Source organism: Protopterus annectens, chromosome 6.part1, assembly GCF_019279795.1.
Source record: "Protopterus annectens isolate FY-2018-M chromosome 6.part1, PAN1.0, whole genome shotgun sequence".
Lineage (NCBI taxonomy): Eukaryota > Metazoa > Chordata > Ceratodontiformes > Protopteridae > Protopterus > Protopterus annectens.
In genome coordinates, this window is record NC_056738.1 from 194,678,937 (window position 1) to 194,702,840 (window position 23,904).

Genomic DNA, 23,904 nt, shown 5'->3' on the forward strand with positions numbered 1-23,904 from the left:
AACATAGGAGCCAAGGCATTCCTGGGCTAAGCAACAGTCCTATGGCATTTTTGTCATCAAGGAATACTGGCCAACCCTTCTATTCCACAGCAAGAGTCAGGTCTTAGGGAGTTGACCAGCTGGCTGTTCTGGGGAGGATTGGCTATCCATTAGGAGCATCCTCCTCAGTGGCTCATCTGAGGCTGCTGTTACTTTCTCCCAAGGGGAAGCATGCCTGTGCATGCTGAATTCCCCTCAGCTTTACTGAAACTAATCTCTGTAATAGTGCAGGCTGAGCTGGGTTAAATTCCACTGGGAAACACCTAGTGCTCCCACTAGATGTAACTCTTGTGGCAAGCCAGAGATTCCTCCCTCCTTCTCCTCTAGGGTAGGAATGATCACAATGGCTACTCACTCCCATCCTCTTTAGCCAGTTCCTACAGGTACCCTTACTGTTACTAGAACTCTGGTCACCTGCTGTGTAGTCAGGATGTTATTCCTCTATGCCACAGAGCTGTTTGCTGACCATGAAAAACTTCCCTTGTAGGCTCACAGTACTACACTGATGTGTTCTGCAAACTAAGGTTAAATCAAAAGCTTTAGTTACCCTGTGAGCTATCTGCTTTTGAATTCTAGCATTTGGTCTGCACTATGTATTCCATTTACTGAATTTACACCTAAAACCAGTATTCTAAATTATTCGTTGATGTATGTTTTCTTCATTAATAACTTTGTTACCCTCTATCAAATTTAAATTAAAATTCACAGGGCATGCTAGCAAAGGCAGCTAAAGTTTCAGTTCATGCTGGGTGGCCAAGAATCTCCTGACCTACAAACGTTATGCATGTTTCCTTTAGATATAGATTCACTTGGCCTTTGGTTTCACACTAATCCAGATCCCTCAAAATAGTGCTGTCTATAGTCAAAGCCAGCATCAAACATATTTACTTCAGATCGAGATTCATAGAATTTGTACTATTTTTTTTTTTTTAGTATTTTGCTGATTACTGTACTGTACTGTGTCTTGTTTGCATTATGAACTGGTTTCTTTAAAAAGCTTATGAGTTCTTTTACTTCTTGCAGAGTGACACTTCTGGAGAATACAAGAGGGCCCTCCTGAAGCTCTGTGGTGGAGATGATGAGTAAGGAAATTGTTTTAACTGATTATCAGTACATTTATTGTGTTAAATAGCTGAAGAACTCAATATCTCATAATAACATTGTTTCCAGTATCTTATAATATGGTTGTCAGACTAATTACAGAATACATTGCCCTTAAGTATTCCTACTCACCTTTCATTTTGTATTAATTAGGTCGATTACTTTGTTGCCAAACAGCCATCTAAATAAAAGATTTTATACCTAAAACTTTAAAGAATATAACTGCAAAAAAGGCTTGCATTTTCTACAACTATAATTTGAAAGAATAAAAACAGTTCTAGGTACAACTTGCCATTTTAAAAGGATTATAACTTTCATTTCAGAAAGTCAGTAATGTAGGAACTGTGAGTGTTTTTTTTTTTTCACTAACTGAAGCACGTCCTGAATCCCTGGTGTACAGAGAGCAATTTCTGTTAATCCATTTCTTTAAAAATGAATCATCAGACTCGATTGCACAAAACTGCGCTTTGTAGTAACCAGTGATTAAAAGGTATTTTACTATGAACTTACTATAGAAATGTTTTTTTTTTCATTTCCTGTGAAACTTGGCAGTTTTAGAGCCAGTTGTGGGAATTCTTGTCTGTTAATGAATTAATTGAATAAATACCATTAGTATGAAATCACTAGTGTAGAAAGCCAAAAACAGAAAACAGAAAAAGGAAAACATTGTCTGTCCAGGTGGCTAGCTAAAGCCCCTTGCTTAAATATGTTAAGTCCAGAATCACATCTCACTGTTTTAAGAGCAAACACCTTACACATGCAACAACTAACCCTTCTCTGCATTTACAACACTTTACTGCAAAAAAGGCTGATTGCCTAGGTTTATTGTCATGAAGTTAGTTTAAGCAATGCCAGTCCCATGGGAGTGTAGAGGTACTTGCCCCTTGCTGAAATGTTTGTTTTTCTTTGTTGATGACATTCTACAGTACTGATTTAGTATTATTGTTTTCTCTGTTACTTATTTCAGTCAATTGACATGAACCTGGTTTTAGGAGTTAGTGGAACTGTGAGTGTATAGCTCTTACCTTTGAAGAGTGCAGTAAGCAAAACACCCACCTTATACATCCAGAAAAAAAAATCAGTGGATTGTTGAAGAAAGTTTAGTTTCCAGTCAGAAGACTATTCATTTACTAACGTGATGATGTGTGTTTAGTTCAGAATCAGTGCATTTGTCAAACTGTCCTATAACTATATAAAGCATGGTGTCCCCTTTGCATGGAAGTCAGTATTGGTATGCCTTCTATGTTTTTATTTTTTATTTATGTTTTTATTATTATTTATTTATTTATTTTTGCTGTGGACAATTTTACTTGTAAGTACAATCTGTTTTTTTATTTTATTTTTTTTTTTGTCCCTCTTTGCTTCTTTGGAGCTGTCTCAGCCAGTTGGTCCTTATATTAGAATGTAAAACAGTAGTTATTTTATTTTATTTTATTTTTATTTTACATTTGTTGACCGGGCTAGTCCAGCTGGATCAATGTCCATTTTCAGTGGAGGCCTGGGGAGAAAAGCTCCATTGGTTAAAACAAGATTAGAGAATACAAATACACATAAAACAAAAGCATTAAGCATAAAGGATAAGAAGATTTTAGTATAGGTAATACACATCTAAGAGTAAAAAGTATCCAAAACAAGAAAATATTCAAGTAAATGGTTAATGACTTTCAATACGAAATTGATAGTATCTAGTCATACAGTGTGTCAATACATTGTTTGAAAAAATGGTAGACAATATAAAAATTTTTTTTTTTTTAATACAACATATATGAGATCAGTAATATCTACAAAGATATTATGTCAGAGGAAGTCAGTCAGGATATCATAGCAGAGAAGGAAGAATTGTGGTAGAGGAAATGAAGAAGGTAGGTTAGTCAGGGTTGGTACAAGAGCAAAGCCAGAATTTATTAAGATGTGTTTGCAGTTGTTTCTTAAAGAGTGGAAGAGTAGCCAAAGAGGAGATATTTGATGGAAGGTTGTTCCATATTTTGCCAACTGAGTTGGAAAAAAGGCAATTACCTGCAGAATTAATAGTTTTGGTACTATTAACTAGTAGTTTGTCTGAAGAACGTAGTTGTTTCAGGTTGTTATAGGGAATCAAGAGATTACTGAGAACTGGTGTTTTAGATGATTGATATAGAATTTTGTGAGCTATTAAGAGTTGTTGATAAATGAGCTTGTTAGGAAGTTCAAGCCAGTCTAGTTGTTTTAAGTTTAGACAGTGGTGAGTTCTAAACTGAGATCCTGTGGCAAATCGAGCAATATTATGGTAAGATGTAGTAAGTTTCTTAAGGTTACTTTTAGAGAGATTAGTGAAAATAGGGGAAGCATATAGAAGGGTACAGATAAGGTGTGATTGGGCTAAGGTGGTCCGGGCTTCAGGTGTAAGGAAGGGTTTGATTCCGTACAGGGATCCAATCTTTTTATTAACTGCTTTTATTGTGTTGTTGATGTGACAATCATAGTTAAGATTATTGTCAATAGTAAAACCTAGAAGTTTTGTTGAAGAATCAGGAGAAATTTGAGTGTTATCAGTGGAAGTAATAGAGAAGTTTATAGAAGTAGATTTACGGGTAGGTGAAAATAGTAACAAATAGCTGACTGGAGGTTGTTAATAAAGATAGAAAATAGAAGTGGGCCTAGGATAGACCCTTGAGGTACTCCTAAAGAGATAGGAAGGAGAGCAGATAGTGAATTTTTTCAGAGTACTGCCTGGTAACGGTTTTCTAGATAAGAAGTAAACCAGGTTAAGGAAGAGGGATCCAGTGCAAGAGATTTTAGTGTGTGCAGAAGAAGTATATGATTAACCATGTCAAAGGCTTTTGATAGGTCTATGAATAGAGAAGATGTAAGTTTATTATTGTTACGGTTATAGTTGATGGTGTTGGTAAAGGAGAGTAAAGCTGTGGTAGTACTGTGGGAAGGTCTAAATCCATGTTGACTGTTAGCAAGTAGGTTATTATGGAGGAGATAGTTAAGTAGTTGTTTGTGTATACATTTTTCCATAATTTTGGCTAAGGGAGATAGAAGTGCTATGGGACAAAAGTTAGAGAAGTCATTAGACTTGCCTCCTTTGTGTAGGGGAATGATGTGGGATATCTTCCAGATCACAGGGAAAATACCTTCTTTTATAGATCTATTTTTTAGGATAGAGACTGGGTAAGCAATGGCTTTTGCTGCTATTTGCAGGAATTCTGCAGGAAGCTTGTCTGCAGATGGGGTGGTAAGTTTAAGTTTTTGGATTAGAGATTGGATATAGGAGGTAGATACAGGTTGTAGGTGAAGGGGAGGAAGAGTGTTTTTTAAAGTAGGTGAGAGTAGTTTAGAAGTGTCAGGAGATAGGTGGTTTGCTAGAGTTTGTATAGAATTGGTGAAGAAAGAATTCAAGTCATTGGCTATTTGTGTGGGATTGTCAGAGTCAGAATCTTGAGGGTTGGGTGTAATTGCTTGGCCTGGGGTTAGAAGATTATTAATACTGTTCCAAAATTTTTTAGGTTCCTTTTTGGTGGTTTTCTGTAGTTGAAAGTAATAGTTCTTTTTATCTGTCAGAATGGCTTTTTTAGTACTGTTTCTAAGCTCTCTAAAGTTTTGGTGGTCAGTTTGGTTTTTAGTAGATCGCCATTTATCCCAAGATTTATTTCTGAGGATGATTTTTTGCTTAGTATTCATGGTTAGCCAGGGCGCTGTTTTAGTTTTGGTTCTAATGGTACGACTTGGGGCATGTTGATCTAGGATAGATAGGAATGATGAACTGAAGTATTCCACTGCTTCGTTCAGTGGGAGATGTTTTAGTGGGGCCCAATTACATTGTGAAAGTTCAGCTTGAAACTGAACAGGGTTACATTGTTTTTTTGAATGTAGAGTTCTGAAAGTGGTAGGTAAGGTTAAGTTAGTTTTGCATCTAATGATATAGGTTAGAGAGTGATCACTAAGGTCATCAGGAAGGGTGCCTGATTAGTAGGTTTGCAAGGGGGTATTAGTAAGAATCCAGTCTAAGGTGGTTTCCGTATTGTTTGTTTTATTGGTTCTGGTGAGACTATTTATGAGTTGTTTGAAGCCATAAAGGTTGATATGGGAAGTGGGGTTAGCACTGTTACAGGAATGCCAATCTATGTTAAAGTCTCCTAAGACTAGTGTTTCTTGAGGGAGTTTGGTAGAGAGTTGGTTAAGGATATGTTCAAGGGTGTTGATATTATTTCCAGGAGGGAGATATGCACAAATGAGGTTTATGGATTTAGTAGTATTGACTTGAAGTTTAGAGCTAATTACTTCAGCATTATCGTCTTGAGTAAGAGTCGGGTCTAGAGGAATAATATGGAGTTTTGTTTTATACGGAATAGCTACCCCTCCTCCCTTTCTGGTAGTGCGATCTAGTCTAATAATGTTATAACCAGGTGGGGTAATTTCAATGTCTTTAATTGAAGGCTTCAGCCAAGTTTCCGTTAGGCATAAAATATCAAATTGCTGGGTTTCTAAAAGGGCATGGAGTTGACTAATTTTATTACAAATACTATGTATATTGAGATGGGCAATGGAAAGTGAGTTGGAGGGTTTAGAGAATGAGAGAGATAAAGGTTTGGTTTTGTTTTGTTGTGTTTTGGTTTTATTATGATGTGGGCCTGGATTGGGGTGAATATCTCCATCTAGTAGTAAGTGGAGGAGTGTGAAATGTTTTTGTTGGGTAAGTTTATAGAGAGAGTCAAATGTTTTCTTGGATTTAAAACTTGCAGTGTACTAGTCTGTGGTATTTAGCTAGTAGGTAGATGGGTTGTGAGGGTGAGTGTAAGAAGGCTGGGGATAAAGATGTTGCAGGTGTAGAGGTGTATTTTGAGGGAAGTGAAAGAGAAACATTCAGGGAGTATTCATAGGAGGTTAGGATGTAAGTAGTTACAAGAGAAGATAATAGTAAAAGGGAGATAAGTATTTTCAGTAGTGGATGGATGGTTAATATGGACATCTTGGTTTGAATGGAGGTTTGCAGAGAAGTGAGATATAGTTTGAAGGTGTGGTGTAGGGTAGTAGTACACTGGGAAGGTAGGGGAGAAGGTAGGGCTATGATGTAGTAGGTATAGTGTTAAGATAGGGGAGGAGGTAGTTTTGTTAAATTGGTGGGTGTGGTTTTGACAAAGAGGGTTGTTTAGTTTGAGATGTTAGGGATTTGATTGGAGTGGATTGGAAAGGGGTGTGTCTACATGTGAGATAAATGTAGGACCCCTGGGGGTGGGTGGGAATTGGGGGTAGGGTAGGGGAGCGGAGTGATCTCGAAGGGCGAATGGAGCGGGAAGAGCCAAAGAAGAAGAGATTCAGGTGAAACAATCAGGGAAGTGCTAATAGTACAGGTGAGTAAACCAAGGGGATATTAGTTTGTTTGATGGCGAGAGTTAGGAGTGAGTTAATGCTAGAAGTAGTAGAGAAAGTAGATTATATAAAGTTGAGTTATAGGTTCATAGGTTCATAGGTTCATAGGTTCATACTAGGCTATCTGCCCAAGGGCATTTACAAGCCTAGCCCATAGTTTTGTGGCTTACGCCACCCCTTTAGTATGGGGAACTATACCCATTATTTTGCTGTGCCTCTGTCGAGCAGTGACACTGAGGTAATCCCTGGGGTATATCTGCGATCTCCCATCCATTGGTCAAGATTTCTCTTGAACAAGGCCAGCGAGGTGCTCTGCCTCACATATACCGGGATTTTGTTCCACAGCATAGGGAGTCTTTGGGTGATGAATCTATCCCTCCAGCACGCCCTATTAATAGCCGTGTCGAGGTTTAAGTCTCCGCCTTGTGGCTCTGATGGATCTAGATTTTGAGGTGAAGCATATTCATCAAATCTGGGTTTGACATGGCCTTGTATGTTAGGCAAAGGTCACCTCTGAGCAAGCGGTAAGTGACTGAATAGAGCTGGAGTTCTTTCAGTCGGGCAGCATAGGACAGATTTTTGAGACCCTTTATCCTTTTGGTGAGGAACTTTGTGGCCTCTCCAGCTGCTGCAAGTGTCGGGTCAGATACATTCCGAATGGGGCATTGTACTCAATCATTGGTCTGATGAGTGATGAGTAGAGGGAGACAATGACCTCCCTTGATCTAGATGAGAATCCCTTCATGATAAGGTGGGCAATGTAGAAGGTCTTCCTAACTACTTTAGCTACATGGGTGTCGAATGACAGACTACTATCAACCTGGGTCCCCAGGTCCCTGATAACTTCTTCTGTGCTCAGTGGATTGCCACCTATTTGGTAGCTAGGGTAACCTTGTTTTTCCCGAAGGGTATGACTATGCATTTTTGGCATTTAACTTTAGGCCATGGCTCTGGCACCAGTTATCCGTTTCTGTGAGACCCTTCTGAAGGATATCTGTGTCAGATGTGTTTTCTACTATGGCACCCAGTTTGCAGTCATCTGCAAACTTTGTCAGCCATAACCCTCCTGTGTTTGCTTGTACTTCGGAGAAGTAGATGCCAAACAAGAGTGGGCCTAGGACTGAGCCCTATGGGACACCACTTGTGACAGGCTTTGAGTCTGACATGGTGCCAGCAACTCTGACCCTGTGGGTTCTGTCACTCAGCCAGTTTGCAACCCATCTTGTGATGTATGGGTTAATATTTAAGCTGATGAGTTTTTCAATGATACCCGAGTGGGGTATTGTATCGAAGGCCTTCGCCAGATCGAGGTAGGCTGTATGGACTGCCTTTCCCTCGTCAATGGCTTTGGTGACTGTTTCAAAAAAGTCAACCAAGTTTAAAAGGCATGATCTGCCTTTGACAAAGCCAAACTGGGTTGGATCCAAAGTCTGCAATTTCCTATGTCTTTATTTATGAGGTCCATTATGATCCTCTCCATGGCTTTGCAGATAAGGCTTGTCAAGCTAATGGGCCAGTAATTTCCAGGGTCGGTGGAGGCACCGCCTTTGTGAAGTGGGACCACAGTTGCAGTGCGCCACTCACTGGGTACGTATCCAGAGGTAAGGCTCTGATTAAACAGCTGTCCTAGCTGTGGGTTTAATTCCTCATTGAGTTCGTGGAGCACACAGCCGGGGACACCATCAGGTCCCATGGATGCTGTGTTTTTGCTTTGGAGAGCAGTTCTCACTTGGGCGTTGGAGATGTTTGGGGGCTGCAATCATTTGGTATAGATATCTCTCCTTTGGGGAGGGGAGAAGTTTGCACTGAACCTGTCAGCCAGTATGTTGGCAATGTCCGTAGGATCAGTAATCTTCACATCATTTTGAACTAGTTCTGAGCATATCTGGGAGTTTCCTCCCAGGTTTCTAACATAGCTAAAGAAGGCCTTATGATTGTCTTTTGAGTCTTTAGCTATTTTTCTCTCAAAATTTGCTTTGGATGGTTTTATGAGAGCTCTTAGTTTTTTACTTATAGTGATCAAGGGTGTCTTACCTTTTAAGGATTTTGCTCTATCTTGTAGTAGCTTCCTCCTTTTGTTGTAGAGTTTGTTTATGGCTGGGGTCCACCAGACTGGACGCTTGCCTTTGGTACAAAGAGTCTTTGTTTTGCTTGGGATTGCCTTATCCATGCAGTCCTGCAGGTGCTGGTAGAAGGCATTTGTAAGTGATTCAGCGGCATGTGTACTGTTTTCCGCCAGCTCGGGGGCCTTAAAGGAGACCACACTAGTCTTTAGAAGTGTGAAGTCGGCTTTCGAGAAGTTCTTTACTGTGGTCTTTTTTATTTCAGGTGGGGTGGGATGATGACCTCCAGCGAGATTACTTTGTCATCTGATCTCACCAGTGATGGTTATACTTCCGTGTTGAACATTGTGCTCCCATGTTCGTGATGATGAGGTCAAGTATGTTATCTCCTCTTGGGGGATGGTAACTAGTTGTTCCATGGCATTTGAGTTTATGAATTCCAGGAACTTTTGGGCTAGGGTGTTTGGGCTTGAGTAGTGTTCCCAGTCTATATTAGGGTAGTTGAAGTCACCTAGTATGATGGTGTTTGGTGATACATTTATCCCCTCTAGTGTTTTCAGGAAGGCCATGTGAGGTTCCTGAGTTTGTGAGGGTGGCCTGTAACATGCTACAATTTGCAGAGCAGTCTTGCCTATGGTTAATTGCACCTGGATGGTCTCCGATGCATCGTGCGTTGCAACCAGTCTTGAGGTGTGGGAGTCCTTGATGAATATGGATACACCCCTCCTTTCTTGGTATTGTCCGGATTTTGGGGCCGGAACGCATGATATGAGGTAAAACCTGATAGTGCTGGGGTGCTCTCAGGAGCCTTGAACCAGGTTTCTGTCACAGCACAGACATCGATGTTCTCCATACTGAGAAGGGCCTCGAAAAGTGCATTTTGAGATTCAGACTTCTGGCATTGAGCAGCATTACCCTTAGTTTTTTCCTTTTGTGTTCTAGGGTGGTAGGTTTAGAATTTGAGCCTTGCCTAAAAAAGGCACTATGGGGGTGGCAAGAGCCTTTGCCAATATCCGGAATCCCATGGGTGACAGGTGCAAGCCGTCCCTTGCGAAGCAGCGTGGCTTGTCCAGCATGTCATCCCAGGCAGACAGACACTGGATCCCCTTTGAATGACACCAGTGTTTAAGCCAATTGTTAAAGCTGATCATCTTATCTCTGTATTGTGGCATCATTCTTGGTGAAGGTAGGATACTGCTCAAGGTCAGGGTCATACCTGCCTGGGCTACATAATCAGAGAGCTCCTCGATGTCTCTTTTCATGTAGTCCAAGGAGGTACGTCTCAGGTCGCTTACACCAGCATGGACAATGACTGAGTCGATTTGTACCTGCTGTTGAGAGACCTGAGTGCTTGCTATGTGGTGGATTCTAGCGCCCGACAGGCAGCTTACTGTGACCTTCTCCTTACTCAGTCTGGTGAGCGGGACGTCAGTGTGTCTGACTATGGAGTCACCAATGACTAGTGTGTCTGGCATTTTGTTTGGCCTTAAGGGCTGTGACTGTTTGACACTCTGACTGTGAGGTCTATGTGTTGCAGGTGATGTGTTCTGAGGTGGTGGTTGTTTGGGTGTCTGCTTTGGTGGCCTCTGCTGTTTTGGTAGATTTTTGATCAGAGCCTCCGAGTATGTCTTTGTGTGTTTATGTGTATGATTTGAGGTTGTGATGGTACTATGTGAGACTGGGTCTATAGTGTGTGTGGTATTCAGCATTTGGGTAGAATGACACAATCCGCCTTCAAATTCCTGTCAGTGGCATTTATGGAAGGTGTACATAGACATCAGAGACATAATCGCACAATTCTTTTACAACAGTTGACAATAAACCTTGAGTCTTGAATACATACAGTGGATAATCTGGCATAGCTTAGTGGTAAAATCACTTTGTCTATTGTGTTCAGGGTCCTGGGTTTGAGCCTTGCAGAGGCTGTTTATTTTGTTGGGAGGGTGGCCTAATGGTTAAGGTGTTTACCTTACAAACACAAGGTGGAGAGTTTGAGTCTCATAAGGGATAATTGGCTAGGCTTAAAATGGCTCACAAGACCAGTTAGCTTAATACTAATCTATAAACCTATGAACCTATATAAAAAGTGTACATACCTCTGTTAAAAATGCCAGGTTTTTGTGATATAAAAAAAATGAGACCACAATAAATCATTTCAAAACTTTTTCCACCTTTAATGTGACCTATAAAATGTACAATTCAGTTGAAAGCAAACAATTCTGTTAGGGGAAAAAAATATAAAAAATAAAAAATGTATCATACGCTGGTTACATAAGTGTGCACACCCTTAAACTAATACTTGCACAAAATAAACCTGTAACTGCTGAAAGTGCACTGTTACAAAGAACAAAATCCAAAGAGAAAAGCAGTGACACCACCACAGACGACTGGCAAACTTGATAAAATGCAACAAAAAAGATGAACACAAATCTTTTACTGAAAACTTGAGACATAAAACGTGGCAAGACAAAAATAAAATCTCTTTCAAACGATAAGCATTTCGGAATTACCTTCTTCAGATCGTAAAGGGAAACAGGAACAACATGCTTTTAAAAGATATAGGTTCATAGGTAGGTACTAGGCTATCTGCCCAAATGCATTTATAAGCCTAGCTGGAATGTGTTGGCTTTTGCCACCCCCTTAGATTAGTTCTCTGTGCCTCTGTCCAGCAGAGCCATTGAAGTGATCCCTGGGGTAAACATTCTGTTTCCCATCCACTCGTCAAGGTTTCTCTTGAAGAGGGTTAGCGAGGAGCTCTGCCTAATGTAGATTGGAATCTTGTTCCAGAGCATGGGAAGTCTCTGGGACAGGAATCTATCCCTCCAGCATGAACTATTTATTGTTGTTGGGAGGTTTAGATCCTTGGAGCATGTGGCTCGAGGGGATATGGTTTTCTTTAGGTGGAGCATGTCCATCAATTCTGGGTTGGACATGGCCTTGTATGTCAGGCAGAGATCACCTCTGAGTAGGCAGTATGCAACTGAGTACAGCTGGAGGTTTTTCAGTCGACCTGCATAAGGCATCTGCTTGAGGCCAGTGATCCTCTTGGTGAGGTACTTCTATGGTCTTTCCAGTTGTTGCAGGTGTCTTGTAAGGTACATCCCAAATGGGGCATTGTACTCTATGATGGGTCTGATGAGTGATGCGTAGAGAGGCCCAATGACCTCTTTCAATCTGGATGCAAACCCTTTTGTGATTAGGTGGGCCACATAGAAGGATTTTCTAATCACTTTGGCAATGTGATTATCAAAGGAGAGGTTACTATCTACTTGGGTCCCCAGATCCCTTATTACGTCTTCCGTATTTAGGGGGCTACCACCTATCTGACAGTTTGTGAGTACTTTGTTTTTTCCAAAGGGGATGACTATGCACTTTTTGGCATTTAGTTTGAGGCCATGGTTTTGACACCAGGTATCTGTCTCAGTGAGACCCTTTTGGAGGATGTCTGTGTCAGCCAGAGAGTCAGTTATAGCCCCTAGTTTGCAATTGTCTGCAAACTTGGTCAGCCATAGTCCTCCTGTGCTTGCCTGTATCTCTGAGAAGTATATGGTGAACAGGAGGGGTCCTAGGACTGAGCCCTGGGGAACGCCACTTGTAACCGGTTTAGAGTCAGACCAAGCTCCTGCAACTCTTACCATGTGGGTTCTGTCCATGAGCCAGTTGGCAACCCATCTCATGATGTAGGGGTTTATGTTCGGGCTGGTGAGCTTTTCTATAATACCTGAGTGGGGAATGGTGTCGAAGGCCTTTGCAATGTCTAGGTAGGCTGTGTGGACCACCTTTCCCTCGTCTATAGCCTTGGTACATGTTTCAAAGAAGTCCACCAGGTTTAGGAGGCATGATCTGCCCTTAACAAAGCTGAACTGGGTAGGGTCCAGTGTTTGGAGGTTCCCAATGTCTCTGTTAATGAGATCCATGATGATGCACTCCATAGCTGTGCAGACCAAGCTAGTCAGGCTTATAGGGCGATAGTTCCTGGGGTCTCTTGTGGCTCCACCTTTGTAGTGCAGAATAACCATTGCTGTGCGGCACTCTGTGGGCACATAGCCTATGGAGAGGCTGAGTTTAAACAGTGTGTTTAGGTGAGGGGTTAGTTCATCTTTGAGCTCATGTAGGATGCAGCCTGGAACACTGTCCGGTCCCATTGATGCTGTGTTTTTGGCTTTGGAGAGGGCTGTTTTAACCTGAGTGTCTGTGATTTCAGGGGCACTACATTCTTCTGGTATAGTTATGGGCCCTTTTTGGGGTGAGAGGGGGGTGAAGTTTGCACTGAACCTGTCTGCCAGGATGTTGGCTGTATCGGTCAGTTCAGTGTGTTTTGTGCCATTCTGTACTAACTCCAAGCAGATCTGAGAATTGCCACTTAGATTCTTGACATAGCTAAAAAATGCCTTGTGGTTATCTTTGGAGTCCATGGCAATTTTTCTTTCGAAGCTAGCCTTGGATGATATTATGAGGGAACGTAGTTTCTTGCTGATACTGATCAGGGATGTCTTCCCTTCTTGGGATTTTACTCTTTTCTGTACCAGTTTCCTCCTTCTATTGTATAGCTTGTTTATGGCAGGGGTCCACCAGACTGGTTTCCTTTTCTTGGAGGAGTGAGTCTTGGTTTTGTTTAGGATAGCACAATCAATGCATTCTTGCAGGTGCCTGTAGAGTGGATTAGTAAAGGATTTTGCAGCTTGGACAGCATTATCCTTTAGCATGGGGGCTTTGAAATTTCCCACCTCGGTCTTAAGTAACGTGAAGTTTGCTTTTGAAAACATTTTTACGGTGGTTTCTTTGACTGGAGGTGGTGGCGGAATGTGGATATCCAGAGTGATTAGTTTATGGTCAGATCTAACAAATGAGGGGTTGACGTCCAGTGTGGAACACCGGTCGTCCATGTTGGTGATGACCAAGTCCAATGTGTTGTCACCTCTGGTGGGGGTGTTGATCAGTTGATCCAGGGTATTTGAGTTTATAAATTCTAGGAAATGTTGGGCAAGGGAGTTTGAGTAGTTCTCCCAGTTAATGTTTGGGTAATTGAAATCACCCAATATCAGGGTGTTTGCTAGGACCTTTATGTTTCCCAGTGTTTCCACGAATGCAGAGTGGGGGTCCTGGGACATGGTGGGTGATCTATACCAAGCTATAATTTGAATAACGGTTTTGCCCGTTGTTAGTTACATGTGGATGATCTCTGAAGCATCGTGCTGTGCCACTAACCTGGAGGTGTGGATATCCTTGATGAATATGGATACTCCCCCCCCCCCTTTTGTATTTCGGTCCGGGTTTTGTGGCTTAAATGTATGGTATGAGTTGTAGCCTGGTAGTGCTGGGGTGCTCTCTGGAGCCTTAAACCAAGTTTCTGTTACTGCACATATATCGATTTTTTCCATACTGAGATGTGCCTTGAGTGCGTGCAATTTGAGGTTTAGATTTCTGGCATTGAGTAGCATTACCCTCATTTTTTTGTTACTTGTGCTATTTATGGCGATGGGTTTGTCTTTTGAGCCTTGCCTAAAAAAGGCACTATGGGGGTGGCAAGAGCCTTGGCCAGTATTTGAAAGCCTAAGGGTGACAGGTGCAAGCCATCTCTAGCAAAGCAGCGTGGCTTGTCGAGCATGTCATCCCAGGTTGACAGACACTGGATCCCCTTTGAATGACACCAGAAGCGTAGCCAATTGTTGAAATTGATAATTTTTTCTCGATACCCTGGTATCATTCTTGGTGAGGACAGGATGCTACTCTGAGTCAGGGTTATACTGGTCTGGACTATGTGATCAGAGAGCTCCTCCATGTCTCTTTTCATGTAGTCCAGGGAGGTATAGCTCAGGTCATTCACACCAACATGGACAATGACAGAGTCATATTTGTACTTGTTCTGGAGTGACCTGAGTGCTTGTGTTATGTGGCAGATCCTGGCACCCGACAGGCAGCTAACAGTAACCTTTTCTATGTTCAGCCTAGTGAGTGGGACATCATTGTGCCTGACTATAGAGTCACCTATTACTAGTGTGTTGGGTATGTTATTTTGCCTTAAGGGCTGTGATTGCATGGCACACTGGTTTTGTGAAGTATGCGTTTCATGGTTTGTGTTGGCGGGTGGAAGTTGCTTGGATGTCTGCTTTGGAGGTCTCTGTTGCTTTTGCAGATTTTTATTTAGAGCCTCCAAGTATGTTTTCGTGTATTTATGTGTGTTTTTTGCCGGTGCTGGTTTCATAGGTCTATGTGAGACTGGTGGTGTGATGCAAGTAATTCCCTTCTCTTCTTGACTGCCTGGTCCAGTCTTGGGTTGAGAGTGCTTAGCCTCCTGTTTGGCTGTATAATTGTATCTCTCGCATGTATTAGTGTTTGGTGGAAGGAGGAGAGGGTTGTCTGTGTACATGAGGCAATTGTAACATTGCCTCAAAATGCCCAGATTCACCAGTTGGACTGGTGAGTACACCTGAAACTGCCCTTTGGGCATGCCTGGATAGGTACTGTGAACTGTTTTACTGATTGGCTGGTAAGGTCGAATAGAGAGCCCTGTCCTTCTCTACAGTATAGGGGGGGGTCTAGTGCTAAGTTTTATTAGTGCTTGCTATGAGTTTTGAGCAAATGCTGGGATGAGAAGTGAATGGTTTGAGTGCTTAAGTTGAAAGTTTGTCTAGTTCCAAGGGAAAAATTGAAGAGTAGACTTTGTGGAGCCGGGAATAGTCATACCCTAGCTAACCGGCTCTGCCCAGTGCACAAAACCGCGCAAATGCAGGTTTTATAGCAGGGAAATGAAACTGATAGAAATTATCCCAAAATGGCCAATAAACTACTAATTTCTGGGCTGAAACCACTCCTCCAGGGGCAGATAGGCTGCTCAAAGCTCCCTCTTTCACAGTGAACAGAGAAACTTCCTTCTATCCAAGTAAGGTATGGGAAAACACAGAAAATTGTAACACAGCCATGAATTCAGCACTAACCTGAAAACTGGACTATACTAGCTTAGAAAGGTAGGAAAACAAGTATTTTTTTTTTTGTTTTTTTGTTTTTTGTTTTTTTCAGAAAGTAAAGCAGATACAAATGGCTATCACACTTGAGTGTGTAGCCTACAACAGTTAAACAGGTAATTTAAACACAAAAACGACTTTGTTAAAGTGCAGGCAGTAAAATAAGTACAATATGTATCTGAAACAAGCTTTTTAAATCACAGAAACTCTAGAAAATCTACGATTTAGGCAGAATTAGCTAAAGATAGCAAGAAAATGCAGAAAAATGATACTTAATCACTCCAAAGTCTCTCTTTTGTCTCTCTGCTGCTGTAGAATCTGCAGGGCACCAGGCAGGAGCTTGATGAGCTGTATACTAGCCCAAAAACCTCGCAAATGCGGGTTTTATATCAGGGAAATGAAAGAGATAGAAATTATCCCAAAATGGCCAATAAACTACTAATTTCTGTGCTGAAACCACTCCTCCAGGGACAGATAGGCTGCTCAAAGCTCCCTCTCTCACAGTGAACAGAGAAACTTCCTTCTATCCAAGTAAGGTATGGGCAAACACAGAAACTTGTAACACAGCCGTGAACTCAGCACTAACCTGAAAACTGGACTATACTAGTTTAGAAAGGTGGGAAAACAAGTATATATATATATATATATTTTTTTTTTTCAGAAAATAAAGCAGATACAATCAAAAAAACTGTTTAAATTCACAGAAATGGCTATCACACTTGAGTGTGTAGCCTACAATAGTTAAACAGGTAATCTGAACACAAAAATGACTTTGTTAATGTGCAGGCAATAAAATAAGTACAATATGTAGCTGAAACAAGCTTTTTAAATCACAGAAACTCTAGAAAAATGGTGTTTTAGGCGGAATTAGCTAAAGGCAGCAAGAAAATGCAGAAAAATTATACTTAATCACTCCAAAGTCTCTCTTTTGTCTCTCTACTGCTGTAGAACTCTGCAGGGCACCAGGCAGGAGCTTGCTGAGCTGTATATGCACAACCAATCGGCTTCAGTGTGTTCTGCCAAAGAACCAATCAGAAAACCGCCAATCATCTGCTTGAAGAGCAGTACTTATTTGCATAAACCAGTCATCAGTCAGAGTATCACAAGCCAATCACAGCCAGGTATCATCCTTGAGCTCCAATCAGAAAACTTGCCAATCAAAGCACTTAAAAGAAAACACACCTTCACATCAACCAATGGCTGTTCCCCTATGCTTCAGAATAGGTCTCAGAGGAACTACAGTATTTAAACCAGGAGGGTTGTCTGCTCTCAAATTTATGATCCATTTGGTTTCATTCCTTTCAGTATTGTTGGTGATATCTCCTAGTTTCATCCCTTTAGATGTAACTTCAATCTGTTTTGCCTACATAATAGGCAGTGCAGCATTGGCAAGTAGTGAGATACACTAAATGCTGCTCTGCTTGTAGAACTATAGATGTACTTAATACTTTTAAGCATCCCATTAGTGGACTGGAATACACCTTTTTGTGTAAAGCTGACTGTAATACGCAGCATTTAGTGTAACTCGCTACTTGCCAATGCTGCACTGCCTATTATGTAGGCAAAACAGATCAAATCTTTAAAAATAGAATACTTAGGCAACTGAGAGATATTCATAATAAGGACCTTAAGAATGCCCTTGCTTGTCATGTTGCTCAATTTCCAGGACACTTTTTCTAAGTTTAAGGCTATTGAAGTTACTTCAAGCTTGTTGATTGGCAGTTTTCCGATTGGTTCTTTGGCAGAACAAACTGAAGCCGATCGGTTGTGCATATCTTTTGAAAGCATGTTGTTCCTGTTTCCCTTTACGATCTGAAGAAGGTATTTCCAAAAGCGCTTTTTGTTTGAAAGGGATTTTATTTTTGTCTTGCCATGTTTTATGTCTCAAGTTTTGAGTAAAAGATTTGTGTTTATCTTTTTTGTTGGATTTTAATAAGTTCGCCAGTCATCTGTGGTAGTGTCACTGCTTTTCTCTTTGGATCTTAAACTAATACTTTGTTGTGTCTGCACATCCTTAAACTAATACTCTGTTGAAGCACCTTTTGATTTAATTACAGCATTCAGTCTTCTTGGGTACACACCTGCCATTAATTAAAGAGACTCTGATTAACCCCAAATAAAGTTCAGCTGTCCTAGTAGAATTTTCCTGACATTTACTCAGTTGCCTGCTACAACAAAAGCCATGGTTCACAGAGAGCTTACAAAGCATCAAAGGGATCTCATTGATGAAAGGTATCAGTCAGGAGGAGGGTACAAAAAAAAAATTCCACAGCATTGGATATATACCATGGAACACAGTGAAGACAGTCATCAGAAAGTGGAGAAAATACGGGGCAACAGTGATATTGCAAAGAACTGGATATCCCTCCAAAATTGATGAAAAGACAAGATGAAAACTGGTCAGGGAGGCTGCCAAGAGACCTACAGCAACACTCAAGGAGCTGCAGGAATTTCTGGCAAGTACTGGTTGTGTACTACATGTGACAACAATCTCCCATATTCTCTATATGTCTGGGCTATGGGGTAGGGTTGCAAGACGAAAGCCTTTTCTTACAGAGAAAAACACCCAGGCCCAACTAAAATTTGCAAAACAATACATCGTCTCCCAAAAGTATATGGGAAAATGTGTTATGGTCTGATGAGACCAAGGTTGAACTTTTTGGCCACAATTCCAAAAGGTACATTTGGTGCAAAAACAACACTTTGTATCACCAAAAGAATACCATCCCCATGGTGAATCATGATGGTGGCAGTGTCATGCTTTGGGCTTGCATTTCTTCAGCTGGAATTGGGGCTTTATTCACAGTGGAGGGAATTATGAACAGTTCCAAATACCAGTCCCTTTTGGCCCAAAACCTTCAGGCGTCTACTAGAAAGCTGAAGATGAAGAGGAATTTCACCTTTCAACATGACAATGACGCCAAGGATACATCCAAATCAACAAAAGAATGGCTTCACCAGAAGAAAATTAAAGTTTTGGAATGGCCCAGCAAGAGCCCAGACCTAAATCCAATAGAAAATATGTGGGGTGACCTGAAGAAGGCTGTGCACAAAAGATGCCTTCACAATCTGACAGATTTGGAGCCCTTTTGCAAGGAAGAGTGGGCAAATATTGCCAAGTCAAAATTTTCCATACTGATAGACTCCTACCCGAGAAGACTGAATGTTGTAATTAAATCAAAAGGTGCTTCAACAAAGTATTAGTTTAAGGGTGTGCACACTTATACAAGCAGCTTATTTTATGTTTTTTATTTTTTATATTTTTCCCCAAGCAGATTTGTTTGTTTTTCAATTGAATTGTACAGGTTATAGATCACATTAAAGGTGAGAAAAGTTTTTAAATAATTTATTGTGGTCTAATTTTTCTATATCATAAAAACCTGGCATTTTAACAGGGGTGTGTACACTTTTTATATCCACTGTATATCATAGTGCATCTATTCTTAATACAACTACTGACATTAGAGTCATTTCTTGCAAATGTTTTTCCACCAATATTAAAAAAAAAAAAAAAAAACGGAGGCACTTTTTAGAATATACAAATGTGATAAGAAAATAGCAAAACAATGCAAGAATCCTGTCTGCCTTCTTTACCTGTCTAATTACTGATTGTGACTAGAAGTCACATACTATGTACAAAGATTTAAGTGAGATTACCTTTCTTTATTACTGAAAGTCCCTCAAAGATACACTTGCAAGTAAACAGAAGGCAGACAAGAAGAAACATGATTCCTTTTCATCATTCTTTGCAGGGAGCACTGAAAGTATCAGAGATCACCAAGGAAGAAGTTCTTCAGTAAACCTCAGCCTAGACAGGTCAGTCCTGGATGCAAGGCAGCACCTTTTCAGTGACAGATTACCAGGCTGTTTTATCGGTGCTGTCCTCTTTCATGGGGCTATGGCATCTTCTTTCACCGTGTCCCCTATGTCCCAGTCTCCCTCTTCCCCTATGCAGTGAATGGCAGGTATGGCATCTTCTTTCACCGTATACCCTATGTCCCAGTCTCCCTCTTCCCCTATGCAGTGAAGTGCAGGTATGGCATCTTCTTTCACCGTGTCCCCTATGTCCCAGTCTCCCTCTTCCCCTATGCAGTGAATGGCAGGTATGGCATCTTCTTTCACCGTGTACCCTATGTCCCAGTCTCCCTCTTCCCCTATGCAGTGAAGTGCAGGTATGGCATCTTCTTTCACCGTGTCCCCTATGTCCCAGTCTCCCTCTTCCCTATGCAGTGAATGGCAGGTATGGCATCTTCTTTCACCGTGTACCCTATGTCCCAGTCTCCCTCTTCCCCTATGCAGTGAAGTGCAGGTATGGCATCTTCTTTCACCGTGTCCCCTATGTCCCAGTCTCCCTCTTCCCCTATGCAGTGAATGGCAGGTATAGCATCTTCTTTCACCGTGTCCCCTATGTCCCAGTCTCCCTCTTCCCCTATGCAGTGAATGGCAGGTATGGCATCTTTTTTCACCATGTCCCCTATGTCCCAGTCTCCCTCTTCCCCTATGCAGTGAAGGGCAGGTATGGCATCTTCTTTCACCGTGTCCCCTATGTCCCAGTCTCCCTCTTCCCCTATTCAGTGAAGGGCAGGTATGGCATCTTCTTTCACCGTGTCCCCTATGTCCCAGTCTCCCTCTTCCCCTATGCAGTGAAGGGCAGGACAATATTTCACTGCCAAGAACCTTCAAATGGCAAATGACCCATCCAAAGCCATTCAGCTTACCCATTTTAGCTCTTTCATAGCACTTGCATTCACATCTTCATCTGCTGTGAGTGAGCTGTTACTAATCCATGGTAAGAAAGGTTTGTGCCTTTCCAACACTGACGTCAGTTATGGCCATGGGGTTTGTACACAAGTTTATGCCAGGTTTGTCAAGATCTAGGATAACATTTTTGCTATGAGATCTCTTCTCATATGAATAACTAAGGTCTGTATATAGATTTATATGCAAGTTCTTCTGAGGTTTTGTCTAGAAAAAAATCCAGAAATGGAGATCAGATCAAGTGTAGATCTTCTCACATTTGAGGTTTTAAGGGATGGTCAATATTTCTGTGCTGATGCTCCAGAAGGAAAATAGCTGAATGAGAAAGCAGCTGGAGCCCTTTCCAACCACATAGGCTCATCATCCAGTTCTTTACATTTAGAGGGCATAAGTAGAATTCAGGGAGTTAGTGCTCTCCTCACCATGGGTGACTCACATTTATCAAATTTCCCAGGTCTACAGTAGAGGAAGCAGGCATTTAAAATGTCATCTATGGGAAAGTTTATATCCATCTTCTAGAATACCTATACCATCCAGAGCAACTACCTAAAGTAATCCCCCTAGTGCCCCAGCCGTGAGATGGGTAGTAATAAAGCATGGAGTGCTTCAAACTAGATCCCCTCATTGTCACATTTTGAAGACCCCAAATAACTACCACTGAAGTGCTTTTTCCTTCTAGCCAAACATTCACTGGTAACCACAAGCATGTGTATGATTTGCTCTTTTTTTCAGATGTTTAAAAGGTTAAGTAACTTTTTTTAATGGGGAGGGTCTCTTTTCAGACTGTATTTTAATCATTAGTACACTTAAGCAGGCATCCACACATCTACTGAAGGAGGTGTTAGGCACTACAGACATTTTGGACAAAAAAGGATGTGAGGGCCAAGTTATCATACAGAAGCATATGCTTCTTGGCCACAAATGCCATTGCCCAGCATATAGCTTATGATGCTTTAGATATGCAAGCCATCTCTGTTCCATTAAGAATTGTCCTCAAGAAACATGCATGTCTGAGGGACACAGATTTCTTGCAAGATTTTCAACATCAGGGTTTGAATGTGCCTTTCTCTGGCTCCTATTTTTCAACAACATAGTAAAATAAAAATGTAAGAATGTAAGGAGCAAAGCACTAAATATCAGTCAGAATATTTGCTGTACTTCTCCAAGAAGGCTTCATTTCAGTTCTCCAACAGATACAGGAAACTCTGGTAGCAAAAGAGGCCATACTAGCCACAGCACAGCAGACTACTTATCTACAAATATCTTGGCCAGCCTGGATCATTGGCCCAGTTCTTCCAAAAGAAAGCCCCTGTCATGGCCATTGGATTGTTGATGTGCCAACCAACCTCCTGCTCTTACCACTGAATGAGGTCATTAAAAGCTCCCCCTATGTAAAACAATAAACTGACATTATGTCAGTTGCATGGGTGCTTCAGCTTTTATCCCAGTGATACATCATAGACTTCTCTTTCATCTCTTCAGAGCAGCCATATTCCCCATCTTGAAGGTCAACTTGTCTACCTTCTCCTAGAGGTTTTTATCATCTTCAAGAAGGGTGTAGTAGGATGCATACTACAGTGTAAGCTTGGAAGTACTCTGTATTCATCCTCATCCCTCCAAATAATAGGGGGGGACCTCAGACTCCTGGGTGTGAAGAAAATTATGTTTTTTATACCAGAGGCTTAAAATATTCCTATTAATGCATCACCTCTGTTGCTGAATGAGCTAGACTAGTGTTGTGCCCTGAACTGGAAGAAGACATGCTATCACAATTTAATTCTTTCAACATATCCTGAATTCTTTAGTTTCAAGGTCAGTAACGAAGATTTTCAGTCTTGGGCATTTCTGCTGGTCACATTTAATTCTCCCTACACAATATAGATTTTTCAGATTCAAGATGAATGAAGAGGGTTTGCAGTCCTTGGACACTTCCCTTTGTACTGTCTTCTGTACCATCTGTATTTATCAGGCATTTGATCACCATGGTGGCCCTCTCTACTGAAGGACTATTATCCAATCTCCACTGGACCAGGGCTTTCTAACAGCCTAAAGAAGATTTCTCCATCCCCAACTAACAGCATTGTTCTCACTTGCTAGTCAGACACCATCAGAGGCAGAATGTTTGCCTCTTCAGCCAGAATTCCTGCACGGTGTCACATTTGGACCTAGACAAAATGGGTACCTTTTTTTCAGTCAGAGGTCAACTGATGGCACTGTTGCATGCATGCAGTATCAGCCATATTAATGTTCATGTTTCCCAGACTGTAAATAATGATAACATTTAGTAGGTCCCATGAACAGACTTGTCAGGGTGAGTCAATTAATCTAACAGCATCTGAATTACTGGCTTGTGCCAGACCATCTCTAAATCAGAGTGTAATTTATTTTGGTACTTCCAAGACAGTAGTATACAAAGAGTATAAGCATCACATATTTGAATACCAGTCAGTGTGAAATTACATTTTTTTGCACAACAAAATTCTGCCTTTTCCTGAACTACATAAAAGTGATGCAGTAGGTTTACATGTGTAAAAAGGTGGACAGGGATGACAGATATTGTTGAGTTTATGAAGGCATGATTTATCTGTTGATTAGAGAAAAACTGTGAGAAGGAATTTTAGTTGAGCAAAATGTATGAGCTAGTATAATAAAGGAACTAGCAGCATGGATGCTGGAGGGATTGGGTGTGTTGGTTGGAAGCAAATCTCAGATGCCAACTTACCCTTCCTTAAAGAAGGGAGACTCCCTAGGCTTGCTACAATAGCAGCATTAAGAGCCTGACAAGTTCCATGCTGCAAGCAGTATTTCACTTGGTCTGAAAGTTGCACATGTGCAAACGTATGCGTGCACATTCAGAAGGCAGCCATTGCAGAGCTCACAAGCCTGCTGTGAGGTTGTAGGTATTAAGGCACACTCCCTAGCAGTAGGATTGTGCTGCACCAGTATCCTCAGTCTCCTCTTTATCCTTGGACTTGAGTTGGGTTTAGCCCAGGGGAAACTATGGTGGTTCCAGCAATGTTTCAAGAAGCTGATTCATCTTTGAGCATAATATGCATATAAATACCCAACATATCTAGTTTGTTCTGGGGGAGCTTCAGGCATTTTTTACACTGTTGTAGAAGAGGAGTAATCAGAGTCTGAGTAGCAGTGCTATGTTAATGCTTTACTTTAACATGTGGAAAGATGGTCTGTCTCTTCTCCCCTGTGTCATTGGCCATAGTGAGTGACCTGATGCTGATGATGTAGCATCTATCCGGTCTTCTGAGGCACATGTGCACATTGGTCTCTGACTGGTAATCACATGATTCAGTAAAGCAAATATATTTTTCAAGCTTCTGGAAAATGAAAGACTGGCAAATTTACAGTGGTTTAAACTTCCATTTCTGAAATATTGTTTTGTTATGCTGGGGTCAGGGGTTGTGCCAGTAGATGCTTTGCTCTTTAATGCAGAGGGAGGTTTGGCTATGATTTCCTCCATTTCTCCTTACTCAGAAATTCATTTCAAAGTGCAGAGAGTGTGAGTCTAGGGGTGTACGGCTTCTTCTTCTCCATTAGTTGTCCTATACAATTTTATAAGCATTTCTGATCTGCTGGAATTATTTGTTGCAGTACCAGGGATTCCT

At 41.3% G+C, this 23,904-nt stretch overlaps 1 protein-coding gene across 3 annotated transcripts in view; it reads left to right on the forward strand.

Moving 5' to 3' along the window:
- ANXA6 (annexin A6) overlaps window positions 1-23,904 on the forward strand; it is a 779,963-nt gene that overhangs the window by 457,161 nt on the left and 298,898 nt on the right. For all 3 annotated transcript variants that reach the window (XM_044075649.1, XM_044075650.1, XM_044075651.1), the window contains exon 13: window positions 1,063-1,121. In XM_044075649.1, the coding sequence (XP_043931584.1) occupies window positions 1,063-1,121 (59 nt within the window). The remainder of the gene's footprint in view (window positions 1-1,062; window positions 1,122-23,904) is intronic.